This window comes from Corythoichthys intestinalis, chromosome 2 (genome assembly GCF_030265065.1).
Source record: "Corythoichthys intestinalis isolate RoL2023-P3 chromosome 2, ASM3026506v1, whole genome shotgun sequence".
Lineage (NCBI taxonomy): Eukaryota > Metazoa > Chordata > Actinopteri > Syngnathiformes > Syngnathidae > Corythoichthys > Corythoichthys intestinalis.
The window spans coordinates 20,658,773-20,673,872 of NC_080396.1; the positions used below are offsets into that span (position 1 = coordinate 20,658,773).

Consider the following 15,100-nt stretch of genomic DNA (forward strand, 5'->3'; position numbering starts at 1 on the left):
GGTTAGCAAGTTCACACAGTCTAATGTTATGCTTAGGTCGGACTCATTCATTCATTCATTTTCCATGCCGCTTTTCCTCACGAGGGTCGCGGAGGTGCTGTAGCCTATCCCAGCTAACTACGGGCAGTAGGCAGGGTACACCCTGAACTGGTTGCCAGCCAATCAAGGAGACATATAACCATTCACGCACACACTCATACCTATGGTCAATTTAGAGTGTTCAATCTGCCTACCATGCATGTTTTTGGGATGTTGGAGGAAACCGGAATTCCCGGTGAAAACCCACGCAGGCACAGGTGAACATGCAAACTCCACACAGGAAGGCTGAAGCCCGGGATTGAACCCTTGATCTCAGAACTGCGAGGCAGACGTGCTAACTACTCAGCCACTGTGCAGGTCAGACTTTCAGTTGCAAAATTAGTGGTGTGTTCCCTACCGTCACAACATTGACGTCTTTTTACATTACTTAAAGTGGCTGCTGCTGGGCGAAAATTGTCGGGATTGTGTGAATGTGGGGGTTCTAGACATCAGGCAATCAAAAGTGCGTTTGACGCGGGGGAAAATGGACCAGGACATTCAGCAAGTGAAAAGGGGTAAATTTAAATCTGAACATAATGTAACTTCAATTCTATCCTTACAATTTATGGGTAGACAAAATTACCTATATAACTGAACTCGTTATATAATGCAAATATGGTTGCTTAAAAGGTGGTTAATTTTTCAGCTGTAATTAACTCGATTAAAAATTGTAATTGTTTGACAGCCCTATTTAAAACCCCTCTTAATGTTTTCATTTGAATAAAATTTGTAAAATTTTCAAAAAAATAAACTAATAGCTCGCCATTGTTCATGCTGCTGAAACCCATAAAATCGGTCGCACCCAAGTGCCAGCAGAGGGCGACAAAACACCAAAAAACACAAGTAACAAGTGGACTCTGTGCTGTCATTTTAATCTGTTTGAGCGGGGCATGTGCGTTAAATGCGTCAAATATTTTAACGTGATTAATTTTAAAAAATTAATTACTGCCCGTTAACGCGATCATTTTGACAGCCCTATATAAAACCTATCAATAACAAAAAACAAACAAACAAAAAAAAAACGAGAAAACACAGTTAAAATATAAATCGTAAAAAGAATCGTGATCTCTTTATTCGGCCAGATTGCCCAGCCCTACCGTACACCATTACTCGCCACACGTCGGTGTGTATGTGCATTTGATTATAGAGGGGACAATTTGAGCATCCTTAAAAGTTGGTGGTCCCTACCGTCCCTATGCAAACCTACGCCCTTGTGTTCAGCCCTAGTAGAGATCATCCGACGTAATATGTCCGTCAGTTACTTAGGCCACAGACTCTGACTTTAGACATCTAGCCTTTTACGTGATATCTTTGCTCAGCTCTGTATAGTGACGGGATCTGTCGTTCACTTGAGTAAACGAATCCATTCCGGTTCGTTCAGTAAAACGATTCGTTCAAACGAATCGTTCAACGAATCGTTCGCCCCCCTCATCTCCCTCCCCACCCAAATGAATCGTTCGGTTAGTGAACGGGAAGTGACGTTGCCGAACGAATCCCCAAAGACCGCTTCGCAGTATAACTGAACGGGAAGTGACATTGCTTGGTCCCTCCCTCTCTTTCACATTGACCACTCGTCGTAGTTTCAGAAATGAATGACAGGCGATATCATTCTGCTCTCAGAGACAGCCTCGTCTCCCTCCCGCTGCTGCAAAAGCGAGGGAGAACTTCCGCGTCGTCTGTCCTAGTTTAATGGGATCAAAGTCATGGCTCGTGCTTGCATTTCGATTGAGGACACGGTTAAACATTTTCCTTTTGTGGGGGGAGCGGGGGGTTGGGGTCGGGGGCGCACGGACTTTCTTTAGCATGATCTTGCTCACATATACAATGCTGCTGCTAACAGCCAACGCGGCATGCCTGCTGTCACGAAAACAAAAATAAATCGAAAGTTTAATTTCTAATTATGGAACGGCCAACACATCATATTAACCTCTCGCTCTGTTGTATTTTTGTTTTTTATTATTAAGATGATCGTTTTGAATTTTTGCACTGGTATTAATAAATAAAATAATCCGGTCAGCTCCCCTGTCGTCCCCGCATCTCAGATCGTCAAATGCTGACGAGAAATAATTGTTTGCTTTATGATTTCGCCTTTCTACTCTCATTAGTCTGTTAAGAAAAATGTAGACATATTGCGACATCTCCCGTGTCCGCGCGCTTTGTTTTTGGGGCGCTTGAGTAGCACATGATGGACGGATTGACATAATTTGTCAAACCAACCGACACCCTCTGACACGAAAAAAAAAAAAAAAAAAACCACTCGGAAAAAATTGACATGTATATACAGTTTCATTGCAAATCAGTATTATGGTGATCATACTAAATATTATTTTTTTTCTGTGCACATATGAGGTACATATCGCTGCCATGAAGCCTCCATATAGTGACAGTTCTCTGCCCGCTTCACTGCCGTCACGCGACCGCAGCTCAGGTTTTGCTTGCCTCGTAGCTACGCGTGTTTTAAATTACTGTAAATTTGATAGTATATCGTCATAGGCACAGTCCCGAGTCTGTTGAGAAAAGTAGAACACTAAACCATGCTCGCTAGGTTTGTGTGGTGTTTTTGTCTTTTTGAGCAGCATTTGATAGGCTCCACGTTAACAAATATGTGACAAAGTCGTTTCCTTTCATTTTATGACTCGTTCACCGCATAGTCATTACTGGAAAGTCAAGTTAGCAGCAAGCTAGGTCAGGAACCGGAGGACCGAATCACTGAACGGGAAGTGACAAAACTCAGTCTTTCCCCCCTGCCTGCACGCTGGCTGCTTATTGGCCACGCGTGGAAATGAGTGCCATACGCCATGATTCTGTTTCCGCTCCCTCCCCTGCCCGCGATGAGGCTGGCGTCTGATTGGTCGTGTGCGATGTCAGAAGACGCTGCCGCTTGCTCAACGCCCTCCCACGCAGCGAACAAGCGCCACCAACTTCATAGAACGAATCAGTGCAGATGGTGATTAGTTCGGTCTCGTTCACCCAAACAATTCGTTCAAAAAGAACGAATCGTTCGCGACCGATACAACACTAGCTCTGTAGTTCAATCTTCACATCTCAGAGCAATTACATGTTGGCGCTAGCTACAAATGCTGCAGTTGGCGTGCGGTATTGGTCCGCTTCTCGACTGAGTTAGTCGTATTGTGTCAAGATACCACTGAAATGGTTATTTTTACTCTGCCGATCTCGAGTCTCCCTTGCAAATAGTTTGACGAAAGGTAAACCGTGCATGTGCGAACAAGTCCAGGTAATCAACTCAATTTTGTTAGGCTACTGCACGTACTCAGTCAAAGTTATACCGCTATGTGATCGCCACTGATTGTGTTGCCTCTTATATTGCCATTTGTGCAGGTTGTACAGTAAGTAGCTCACTGTATTAGTTTTTGTGAACTGGAAGCTCTGGTTTTTGTTTTGTTTTTGCAAATCAACATGGTTTTTTTTTTTGTGCATGCGAAATTATTTCAAAGCGAGTTTTTTTTTTTTTTTTTAAACAAAGTAGGTATATAGATGTCACTTAAAAGAATAGCCTAGAAATAACGATATCTAGCAATAATAATAATACTTGTTATGCCATGTTTAAGACAACTGCAGGCACATGAGACCAATAATAGGGACAATGTGACATGTGCTGCACTGCACTAATGCTAAAGATCGGGACCCTGGTGCCCCAAGTTTGACACCTTTGAATTAATCAAATAATAAGAGTCGAAGATCACAATATATGTTTTCCGCAGTCATACCATGGATTTGTCCAACTGGGTCTTGGTGTTAATGGAGTTGGCTGAGACATGTGGAGTCAGCACCCTCCTCCAGGGCTTTGAGCAAGTCTGGAGGCTTCTTCTCATTTGTCTTCTTAGCAGGCTGCTGTTCAAGTTGGGTGAGCGTCACAAAATTCTTCCAAATAATTAATATAAACTATTTTTCAGTGATAACAATTGGAATTTCCTTTGAGTTTGGTCTTATAAACAACAAACAAGTGCTTTTATTTGTGTTTCTCAGGGGGTGTGTCATCTATGAATCATGTTGTGTCAATGTTGGCGGGGATGTACAGCCTTTTCCTCTTCTTTGACCTGCACATGCTGTGGGTGATCCTGCTCAGTCTGCTTTGCTACCTTGTTCTTCTTCTTGGCCGAAAATCCATCAGAAAAGGCCTCTTCCTCTCCTCTGCAATTCTCGTTTATCTTCTTATTGGGTAAGAAAACAATTTAAGTTAAGTGTTAAGTGTATTTAAAGGGATTGGTACCAAAAGGAAGGGCTGCTTGTAATATTTTTATGCTTATTAATCTGCAAAATATCTGGCAATGCATTGACATTGTCATCTTCCCAGAGTCCCTAAAGCTGAAATGACTGTTAATACTGTCATTTGGTTCTGTAGATTTGTTTGATCTTGTTATGATGTACATTTAAAATACCGTGAGACTGTATTTCTTTTTTTTTTTTTTCAGAGAGTTGCACCTAATTGACACAGTGACGTGGCATAAGATTAGAGGTAAGTATTTTACACTCGCCATCTTGCCAGACAAAATGGCCTAATTATTTTGGCTGCAAAATAGGTTTTGCTAAATCAAATATGTGTCCCAAGTTTTTCTTTGCTAACAAATGCGTTAAGTTTAAGTGCATAGATTTTGTTTTGACTTACAAATCCAACTTAAAGCAATTCTAAATATAACCATAAGTTTGTTTACAAATTCAAATATTTCTAAGCAGCCAAAAACTTTCAAAAGCATAAATTTGGACAACACAACTGTTTATGGTCATGTTTAAGGCTTTTATCTAATTGCACGATGGCAACTTGACAAAAATGTTCCAACGTTATGGAGGCTGTCGCATGTCTCGAGATACCAATATATTTTCCTTTTTTAAACAGTCCTGATATATTTTTTGACTTTTGATCTGATTTTTTTCATGTTTTTCTTGCCAATACCTAAATTTGTTAACCTAAAGAAAATGTGCGAAAAATAATGCAGCTAGTATTAGGTATATCATTTTTATTTTGGGTTACAAAATGACCATTATGGCATCAAACTTGCTCTGCCCGCCAGGTTATAACAACTACATTAAATAATACATATTTAAAGTCCCAAGTAGAAATAAATAAAAATAATAATACAACTTAGTTAAAAAATATAATAACAATAATGGTCAATAGATTAGATATTGTACAACTTCAAATGAGGAATCATATTATTGGCATTAAAGGAAGCCTTACTGTGAGAAATGCTCTGCTTACAAATGTTACGCGATGCGGTTTTACTATCATTGTAAAGTAAAGTAGTTCAATGTAGCGGACGTGTTTGCCTATTCGTTTGGTTCGTACTTCACAGTGGGTATGAGGTTCTTTTCAGCATGCGCATGACCAAAACACACGGTCCCACTTGAAGCCTGGGACCGTGTGCTTTGGTCATCTGAGACCAAGATTGAGCTTTTTGGCAACAAACACTCTAAGTGGGTCTGGCGTGCCACGAGAGATGTGCATGCTGAAAAGCACCTCATACCCACTGTGAAGTATGGGGGTGGGTCAGTGATGCTGTGGGGCTGTTTCGCTTCCGAAGGCCCTGGGAACCTTGTTAGGGTGCATGGCATCATGAATGCTGTGAAATACCAGGACATTTTAAATCAAAATCTGTTGCCCTCTGCCCGAAAGCTGAAGATGGGTCGTCACTGTGTCTTTCAGCAAGACAATGACCCTAAACATATGGCCAAATCTACACAGAAATGGTTCACCAGACACAAAATCAAGCTCCTCCCACGGCCATCTCAGTCCCCAGACCTTGTTTTGTTGGCAAAAGGGGGTTGTACAAAGTATTAACAACAGGGGTGCTAATAATTGTGACACACATTATTTGATGTCAAATAATTATTTCCTTATGTGGGATTTTTTCCCCCACTGAATAAATGCACTTGCATTGAAGGTTGGATTTTTCTCTTTTTTCCATTAAGGTCCCATATTATTTGAATAAAAAAAAATTATTAGAAGCTAAAAAACACATCTTAACCAGGGGTGCCAATAATTATGGAGGGCACTGTAAATAGGTAATTTAGATTGTCTTCTCTTATGTAGTTAGGATAGAATAGACCCTACCATTATTAAGTGAAATATTTTCATTATGTTACATTTATCCCTTTTACATTTGCTGAATGTGCCGGTCCATTTTCCCCCACCCTCAAACGCTTTGACGTTTGATTGGCTGATGACTTGGCCACCCATGCACACTCGGGCAGCCCTGATCGATTCATGTCGACAACATTCCTCCTCCTCCACCCCCTACGAAGAGGAGGGATATTAGAAGTTTTTTGGCCAGCAGCAGCCACTGTAAGTAATGTAAAAAGATGTTTATGTTGCGGAGGTGGCAGAAACACCACTAATTTTGGTACTGACAGTCCGACCTGTATCTGAGTTAACATAACATTAAACTGTATGAACTTGCTAACCTGCAAAGTACTGCGGTCAGGCCAGCCTCCACAAGGAACAACGAAGTCAGGCTAGCCGTACCTCATTGGGATAATTTTTGCATGATGTGCATTACAGTAATGCAACGCGGTGACTTTAGAGTCCCTTTATAATTTTTTTTTCTTTTTCAATTGGGAAGGTATCCAAGAATGGGTCCACTTGTGGGGGACGCATTCTTGGATAGCTTTCCATTTTTTTAAATTAAGGGTCTTGCACTTCAAAATATTTCTTTAGAAGTATTTGAAAACAAAGGTTTGAATCAAACATTGTAACACCTGAAGAAATACACATGAAAGTATAAGCCAATAAAGATTTATTTTGCATTGATCATTTAGCCTATCAATGAATTAGGCTCATATTCGTGAGAAATATAGCCCTGACTCCCGTTCAATTATCTGTTTGGTCTTATTGATGTCCCGTCTCCAGCAAAAAGTGTACATGCAGGTTATGCTGTTATATCGTCCCTACCAATGTTGAGACCAAACCTACGCCCTTGCGTCCAATACTCCAAAAATAGTGACATCTAGTCCTAATACCGATACATATTAACTGATCAACACAACACTAGTTCTTAATACAGGTTTAAAGTCCTCTTTCTGGTAATATTCAAGTTCAATTCACTAGTTTGTTGGATATTAGCTTTAGCTCCAATTGTGTTTTCTACAAACAAAAAGGAATGAACCAGAGAAATGTGCAATGTCTTCCATCCTAATAAAAGTGATTTTCTTATATCTGTTGGAAAGGCAGTCAGATGGTGGTGGCCATGAAAGCCATTTCTCTGGCATTTGACCTGGACAGAGGAGTAGTCAGCACTTTGCCCACTCCAATCGAGTTCCTGGGCTATGTTCTCTTTGTTGGCAATGTAGTCTTTGGACCTTGGATAAGCTATGCAACATATAAGACTGCAATTGTTGGCAGACAGCTGGTGAGAAGCTTTTAAGGGTTTTTCTTGTCTAATTTTTTTGCTGTGCTTTCAAGGTGTGATTTTTTTTTTTTTTTGCTCCCTCCCCTTCCAGAGCTGGTTATGGCTGCGCCATTCCTCCCTCAGCCTCATAAAGAGTCAGATTTGTCTGCTGGTGTCGTCTTGCATTGCACCATACCTCTTCCTTTTTTTCATTCCAATCCATGGAAATACCTTTACACACAAGTAAGAACACTTTTTTGCTGATATATTTTATGTGTCTACCCAGAGCAGAAAAAGGGACATTCCAAGATATTGGTTACTTTTGTGTCACACGGATATAAAGACAGTATCTTGAATTATCTTTTCATTAGGGCTGTCAAACGATTAAAAATTTTAATCGAGTTAATTACAGCTTAAAAATTAATTAATCGTAATGAATCTTAATGAATCGCAATTCAAACCAGCTATAAAATATGCCATATTTTTCTGTAAATCATTGTTGGAATGGAAAGATAAGACACAAGATGGATATATACATTCAACATACGGTACATAAGTACTGTATTTGTTTATTAAACAATAAATCAACAAGATGGCATTGACATTATTAACATTCTGTTAAAGCGATCCATAGATAGAAAGACTTGTAGTTCTTAAAAGAAATGTTAGTACAAGTTATAGAAATTTTATATTAAAACCTCTCTTAATGTTTTTGTTTTAATAAAATTTGTAAAATTTTTATAAACTAGTAGCCCGCCATTGTTGATGTCAATAATTACACAATACTCATGCGACATAAAATCAGTCGCACCCAAGCGCCAGCAGTGGGCAACAAAACTCCAAAAAACACAAGTAACAAGTTGGCATTGCACTGTGCTGTCATTTTAATCTGTTTGAGCGGGGCATGAGCGTTAATTGCGTCAAATATTTTAACGTGATTAATTAAAAAAATTAATTACCGCCCGTTAACGCGATAATTTTGACAGCCCTACTTTTCATATTCAAAGATTCAATATGTAAGCTTTTCTAACACAGTACCTTATTATCCTTAATATTCAACGTCTATCACAGTCAGTGAGTAATTAAGCTTTCTCCTGACTTATGAGTTTGTTTGTAAATGAGTGCTTTTGTGTTGCTGTCTTTTATTTAGATGGCTTCGTGCCTATGAGAACGCACTGTCATTCCACTTCAGTAACTACTTTGTTGGCCACCTAAGTGAAAGCACCAGCATGCTGGCTGGAGCTGGCCACACTGAGGAAAAAGACAACATTAGGTGGTGAGTAGTCAGGCGAAGATCAGTGGATGCTATTAATATGCAAACCGTTTCAGAAAGACATTTTAAAAAATGATTACTGTGTACTACTTATGCAGGGAAATGAAAGTGGTCAAACCTCTGAATGTGGAAATCCCTCGCTCCATGGTTATGGTAGTGACATCCTGGAATATTCCCATGTCGCAGTGGCTCAAAACTTGTAAGTCTGCTACTCTAAGACAGGTGTGTCACTCAAGTTGTCAATACTTAAACATATGACTGTTCAATACGATAATAAACCTTTATTGAGGAGCATTATAGGTTATTTGATGTGCTGGTTTAGTCCACAAGTAGCATCATTTGTGTTTTGTGTTCAGATGTCTTCAAAAATGCCATGAAGCTTGGGACTTTTCCAGCCATCTTGGTCACATACACAGCGAGTGCTTTACTACATGTGAGTATAGAATTGAAATAATTGTAAGATATCGTGATTACATAATAATAATAATAATTAATAATAATAATTAAGGGTGTAACGGTACATGTATTTGTATTGACCCGTTTCGGTATGTGGTGCTCGGTTCGGAACGGAGGCGTACGGAACGGGTTTCTGACGTAATGTAACCCTTACTTTTCGAGGCTGTGAGTCGATAGAGTTACAGTTTCTTTGTGTCGATTATATTTACTCCATCTTCTCTAGTATGATGAGGACCAACACGGTAGGACAGTATAGCCCAGAAACGTCAACGGCGTGACAACGTGGCCGCCGCGAGAACGCAATGAAACGCGGGCGTTAAAGTCAATCAGCCAATGCACACCAGTCGGAGTGCGGCCGCGTGTTAGACGCGTCCCAGAAGCGGCTCAACATGACGCACGCGAAAAGAACGGCAGAGTTTATTATTTGACGCGAGACGCGACCCTCCTGCGTCAAAACTACTACCAGTAGCTAGGATCGGGCAGACCGGAAGTCACTCCATAGTAACTTGGGACTAACGGCTAAACCCTAGCATAACGGTTTTGTCGTAGCACAATATCCGCTCTTAGCTTGTTCTTCTGTAATGGCAACAAGCATCAGAAGGAGACTTTGTCGTTTATAAAATCCTGAGTGCTCGATGAAAACAGCTAGCTGTGTGTCGGTGCTAGCATATTAGCCTCTTTAAAAATTAAAAAATGGCTATCCGTCCTTTTTAAATGTCTCCCCTCCCATAGTTACCCATAAATTGTGCTTCTGTTGTGGCGCCAAGCATTGAACAGAGCTCTATTCTTTGGTAAAATCCTCAGAGTGGCTGGGCAGCTTAGCACTAGCACTAGAGCCATCTCGTGGCAAAATCTGGTGATCCATTCTTTTGAAGTAAGGAGTAACCACGCATGGTTAGCGTTAAATATTTCTTCTCTAGTGGCACCAGTGGTTATTGCTTAATACCAAGATGGCTCGTTCATCTAAATACTTCTAGGTAAGAAGAAAGCATGAAGATTTTTAGCTCATAAAAATCCATTCATAAGCCTCTTTGTTTTTAAAGCTGTCATGTTGAAAGGGAGAAAAAAAGTAGTGGCTTATAGTCTGAAAAATAGGATGTTTTGTTTTCATTGTTTCAAGTAAAACATGCTGTTTGTCTGTCCTCAGGGTTTGAGTTTCCACCTAGGAGCTGTCTTGCTCTCTTTAGGCTTCATCACATATGTGGAACATGGTATGATATTATGCTACACATTATGGCATTGTAATGCCAAGTAATCATATGTTAAACATTAGTTGACTGAGCTGTAATGGTTTTGTTTTGTGTGTTTTTTTTTTGTTTTGTTTTGTTTTTTGGTGTACCACATTTTTATCTCAGTCCTGAGAAAGAGGCTCGCTGCTATCTTCAGTGCTTGTGTCCTGTCCAGACCTTGCCCCTCTTACTGTGGCCATCAGCACAAGAAGGTACAGCGCCTTTTCCTGAATTGTAGAAAACTACATCGTATTTTATAGAAACGATAATTTAAACTTTTAACCTTCCAAGAATCCTCATTTGTTTCCAAATAAAGTATATGAACTGAACGAAGTTCTCTCTGTCAAGTACAAAGTATTTGATGCAACATGACATTTACACATATACATTTTAGTCCAGTTGGTTATTTGTCTTCTGTATCTACATAATTGTTTTGTGAGATTTAGTGCTCTTTTTTTTGCAGGAGTACTGGGTGAAACTACTGAACATTGTTTTTAGTTTCTTGGCCGTCTTTCACCTCACCTATTTGGGCTCCATGTTTGATCCAGGTCTGGAAGAGGAAGTTGAGGAGGTAAGAATGACCGAGAGAGACAATATATTCCAACTCCAAGCTCTGACGATGGATATAGCAACATGAACTTTTTTTCATAGTACAAAATATGAAACAATGGACATAACTATTTACGTTGATGTTACCTAGGAAATACTGAACAGATAAAACTAGATGTTCACACTAATTACACTGGGGAACTATTAAAAAAAAATTAGGGCTGTCAAATTTATCGCGTTAACGGGCGGTAATTAATTTTTAAAATTACGTTAAAATATTTAACGCATGCGCGGAACGACCCACTAATGCATTGCCGCAAACAGACTATAATGGTGCCGTTTTATGTAAGTTGAGAGCTAAGAGGCAGAGACAAGCGAGTGGAGTGGAGACAGGCATTCATTGGGGCCGCGCTATTTATTGGCATAAGCTTTGGCATCTCTTCCACAAGAATTATAAATATTGTGGTGAGCGACATGGGGAAGAATGACAGGAGATAATCTTTTTCTTAACACCCTGTATTGAACACAACACAGAGATGATACACCATTTGCAGCCACCACTGACAGTCTTGGTTGCCCAACTTCCCATCATGCATTTGGGCGGAACAGTTAAGTCGTTACAGTATCATTTAGTGAAAGCACAACAAAAATAATATTCCTATCTCAAAAAAAATATTGTTCACAAAAAGAAAATCGCTCAATGCAAAGAGAACTGGCATTCCCAATCAAAATAGCTGTGCAAAATAATACTCAGACTTTGGTCACTCTATTCAAACATTTTGTTTAGCTCAACAAATACACTAGATGGCAATATTTAGTCACAAGATACAAACTATCAAAATTACTGTAACTTGTACTCACATTTATCTTTTAAGAATTACAAGTCTTTCTATCCGTGGATCTCTTTCACAGAAAGAATATAATGTTAATGCCATCTTGTGGATTTATTGTTATAATAAACAAATACAGTACTTATGTACAGTATGTTGAATGAATACATCCGTCTTGTCCTATCTTATCAGCCCTAATATATATGTGTGTGTATATATATATATATATATATATATATATATATATATATATATATATATATAAATTATGGGAAACGGGATCCTATAGTTAAAAAACAATGTGAAGGGGGGAAAAAAAGAAAAACATAACAATTTGGGATTCTGCACTCTAAAATGACTTAAAAACAGCTTTCAGAAAAATATGTTCCTCAGTGTTATATTAAAATAAACATACATTTTCCTCAGTGACTGACATGAAATCAGAATAAACCTCCAGTTTTAGATAGATTAGAATGACCAAAATTATTTGCCACCAACAATACAGCTCTAATTCTGGCACTCAGCAAATTAGGGAGAAAAATAGGATCCTAATTAACCTAAAATACTAAAATGGAAAAAATTGTGTCTTTTTATTGCATGTACATTGCTTGCTTTTTCTTTGTAGGGTTATGCTGCCATCCACACAATTCAGCGTTGGTCAGATCTTAACTGGGCAAGCCACTGGGTGGTGTTTGTTTCCTGGATCTTCTACCGTTTAATCCTGTGACACCATCAAAGCAGAACACAATTACTGCCAGCAAGTCATGCTCTCAATCCTGTTTATATATATATTTTTTATATAAAAAAAAAAACTTGTCTGAGAGAACAGACTGATGTATATATTCAAATGTTACAGTATTCATGTTGAAGTTAAACTTTGATTTTAAGTCTCACAGAAAACTTGAGCTTCACTTGTTTTTAAAAAAATATATTGTTTGTATTCCTACTAATAAATATATGGACATTACTGACCATCTGCTTTTTTCCCCTCTCATCCAAACTGTTTACAGTATTGCTTGGCACGAATGTCTTCTTTTATTAATTTTCTATGTGATGGTGTTTAGAACACATTGGTTGCCATTGACGGCACCTGGCGTCCAATCCATTATGACAAGGAGGGTTGGCAGCCAATGATCACTGCCAACCCTCCCAATGGCAAAGGAAGATGATTATTTACAGCCAATCTTCCCAGTTTAACTGGATGTCAACTGTTGTCAATGGCAGAAAAGTAAGTTCAATGCTATGAAATGATTTTAAAAAATCATTATGAGTTTTTAGTTTAAATAATTTTCCTTTGGTTAACATTTTATTAATAATGTATAATTATATGTTGTATACACGGTATATGTACACAGCTGGCCAAAAGTATTGGCACCCCTGTAATTCTGTCAGATAATGCTGAATTTCTCCCAGAAAATGATCGCAATTACAACTGCTTTGGTAGGAATATCTTAAATTATTTTGTTTGCAATGAAAAAACACAGAAGAGAATTGGGGGGTTAATCATTATCATTTCACACAAAACTCCAAAAATGGGCTGGACAAAAGTATTGGCACCCTAAGTCTAATACTTTGTATCACAACCTTTAGACAAAATAACTGCGAACAACCGCTTCTGGTATCCATCAGTGAGTTTCTTACAATACTCTGCTGGAATTTTAGATCATTGTTCTTTGATCCAACTGCTCCAGGTCTGAGATTTGAAGGCTGCCTTCTCCAAACTGCCAATTTCAGATCCCTCCATAGGTGTTCTATGGGATTCAGGTCTGGACTCATTGCTGGCCACTTTAGAAGTCTCCAGTGCTTTCTCTCAAACTGTTTTCTAGTGGTTTTTGAAGTGTGTTTTGGGTCATTGTCCTGCTGGAAGACCAATGACCTGTGAGGGTGACCCAGCTTTCTCACGCTGGGCCCTACATTATGCTGCAAAATTTGTTGGTAGTCTTCAGACTTCATAAGGCCTCGTTTTTTCCTGTAAACTCTATGTTGATGTCTTTTCCCAAAAAGCTCTACTTTTGTCTCATCTGACCAGAGAACATTTTTCCAAAACGTTTTTCGCTTTCTCAGGTAAGTTTTGGCAAACTCAAACCTGGTTTTTGTATGTCTCTGGGTAAGAAGTGGGGTCTTCCTGGGTATCCTACCATAGAGTCCCTTTTCATTCAGACGCCAATGGATAGTACGGGTTGACACTGTTGTACCCTTGGACTGCAGGACAGCTTGAACTTGTTTCAATGTTAGTTGAGGTTCTTTATCTGCCATCCGCACAATCTTTCTTTGAAATCTCTTGTCAATGTTTCCTTTCGGTCCACATCTAGGGAGGTTAGCCACAGTGCCATGGGCTTTACACTTATTGATGACACTGCGCACGGTAGACACAGGAACATTCAGGTTTTGGAGATGGACTTGTAGCTTTGAGATTGCCCATGCTTCCTCACAATTTTGTTTCTCAGGTCCTCAGTTATTTGGTCTTCTTTCATTTCTCCATGCTCAATGTGATACGCACAAGGACACAGGACAGAGCTTGAGTCAACTTTAATCCATTTTAACTGGCTGCATGTGTGGTTTAGTTATTGCCACCACCTGTTATGTGCCACAGGTAAGTACCAGGTGCTGTTAATTAAACAAATTAGAGAAGCATCACATGATTTTTCAAAGGGTGCCAATACTTTTGTCTGGCCCATTTATGGAGTTTTGTGTAAAATGATCATGATTTAATTTTTTTTTTCATTCTCGTTTGTGTTTTTTCATTGCAAGCAAAATAAATGAAGATATTACTACCAAAGCATTTGTAATTACAATCATTTTCTGGAAGAAATTGAGCATTATCTGACAGAATTGCAGGGGTGCCAATACTTTTGGCCAACACTGTACATATATGTAAGTGAGTTTCTTTTAACTACTAAAAATAGTCACTTGTACTCTCAGGGGTTAATCTTAATTTTGGCTTCAAATTATGGCTATAGCACGCCAATAAAGTATATTTTTGTTAAATTGATAACATGAAAACACATCATAATAACGAATACAATAACAAGAATAAAATATATACAATGATAATTGATTTTAAAAAGTTTAATTACCAAAAATACTTGTCTAAAGGCTTAATCTTAACTATTGCAACGGTATATTTACAGGTCTTGATAAAAAATCAGTCAGGAAGCTGCAGCTAGTACAGAATGCTGCAGCCAGAGTCCTCAAAAATACAAGGAAACTGGACCACATTACACCGGTTTTGAAATCATTACACTGGCTTCCAATGAGTCAGAAGGTAGACTATAAAATACTACTGCTTGTCTACAAAACTCTTAATGGCCTTGGACCAAAATAAATGCTCAATTTGTTAGA

The 15,100-nt window shown here is 38.9% G+C and overlaps 1 protein-coding gene across 2 annotated transcripts; it reads left to right on the plus strand.

The window, feature by feature from the left end:
• Window positions 1–2,538: 2,538 nt before the first annotated feature.
• On the plus strand, window positions 2,539–12,715 carry LOC130928883 (protein-serine O-palmitoleoyltransferase porcupine-like). Of its 2 annotated transcripts, none has more exons than XM_057855692.1 (13): window positions 2,539–3,313; window positions 3,801–3,943; window positions 4,066–4,258; window positions 4,512–4,555; window positions 7,261–7,442; window positions 7,534–7,664; window positions 8,572–8,697; window positions 8,793–8,893; window positions 9,051–9,127; window positions 10,298–10,361; window positions 10,506–10,591; window positions 10,843–10,950; window positions 12,384–12,715. In XM_057855692.1, exons 2-13 carry the CDS (start codon window positions 3,808–3,810, stop codon window positions 12,483–12,485), a joined length of 1,350 nt encoding a protein of 449 aa, XP_057711675.1. In that variant the 5' UTR covers window positions 2,539–3,313; window positions 3,801–3,807; the 3' UTR covers window positions 12,486–12,715. The 2 variants fall into 2 exon arrangements, with proteins under 2 accessions (XP_057711675.1, XP_057711666.1); XM_057855683.1 differs by having other exon boundaries at window positions 2,541–3,284.
• The last annotated feature ends 2,385 nt before the right edge of the window (window positions 12,716–15,100 follow it).

Coding starts and splice junctions, on each gene's coding strand:
- LOC130928883 (XM_057855692.1), top strand. CDS start 3,808: ATGGATTTGTCCAACTGGGTCTTGGTGTTAATGGAGTTGGCTGAGACA. Junction 9,128..10,297: donor CAGCGAGTGCTTTACTACAT/GTGAGTATAGAA, acceptor GTCTGTCCTCAG/GGTTTGAGTTTCCACCTAGG. Junction 10,592..10,842: donor GTGGCCATCAGCACAAGAAG/GTACAGCGCCTT, acceptor TTTTTTTTGCAG/GAGTACTGGGTGAAACTACT.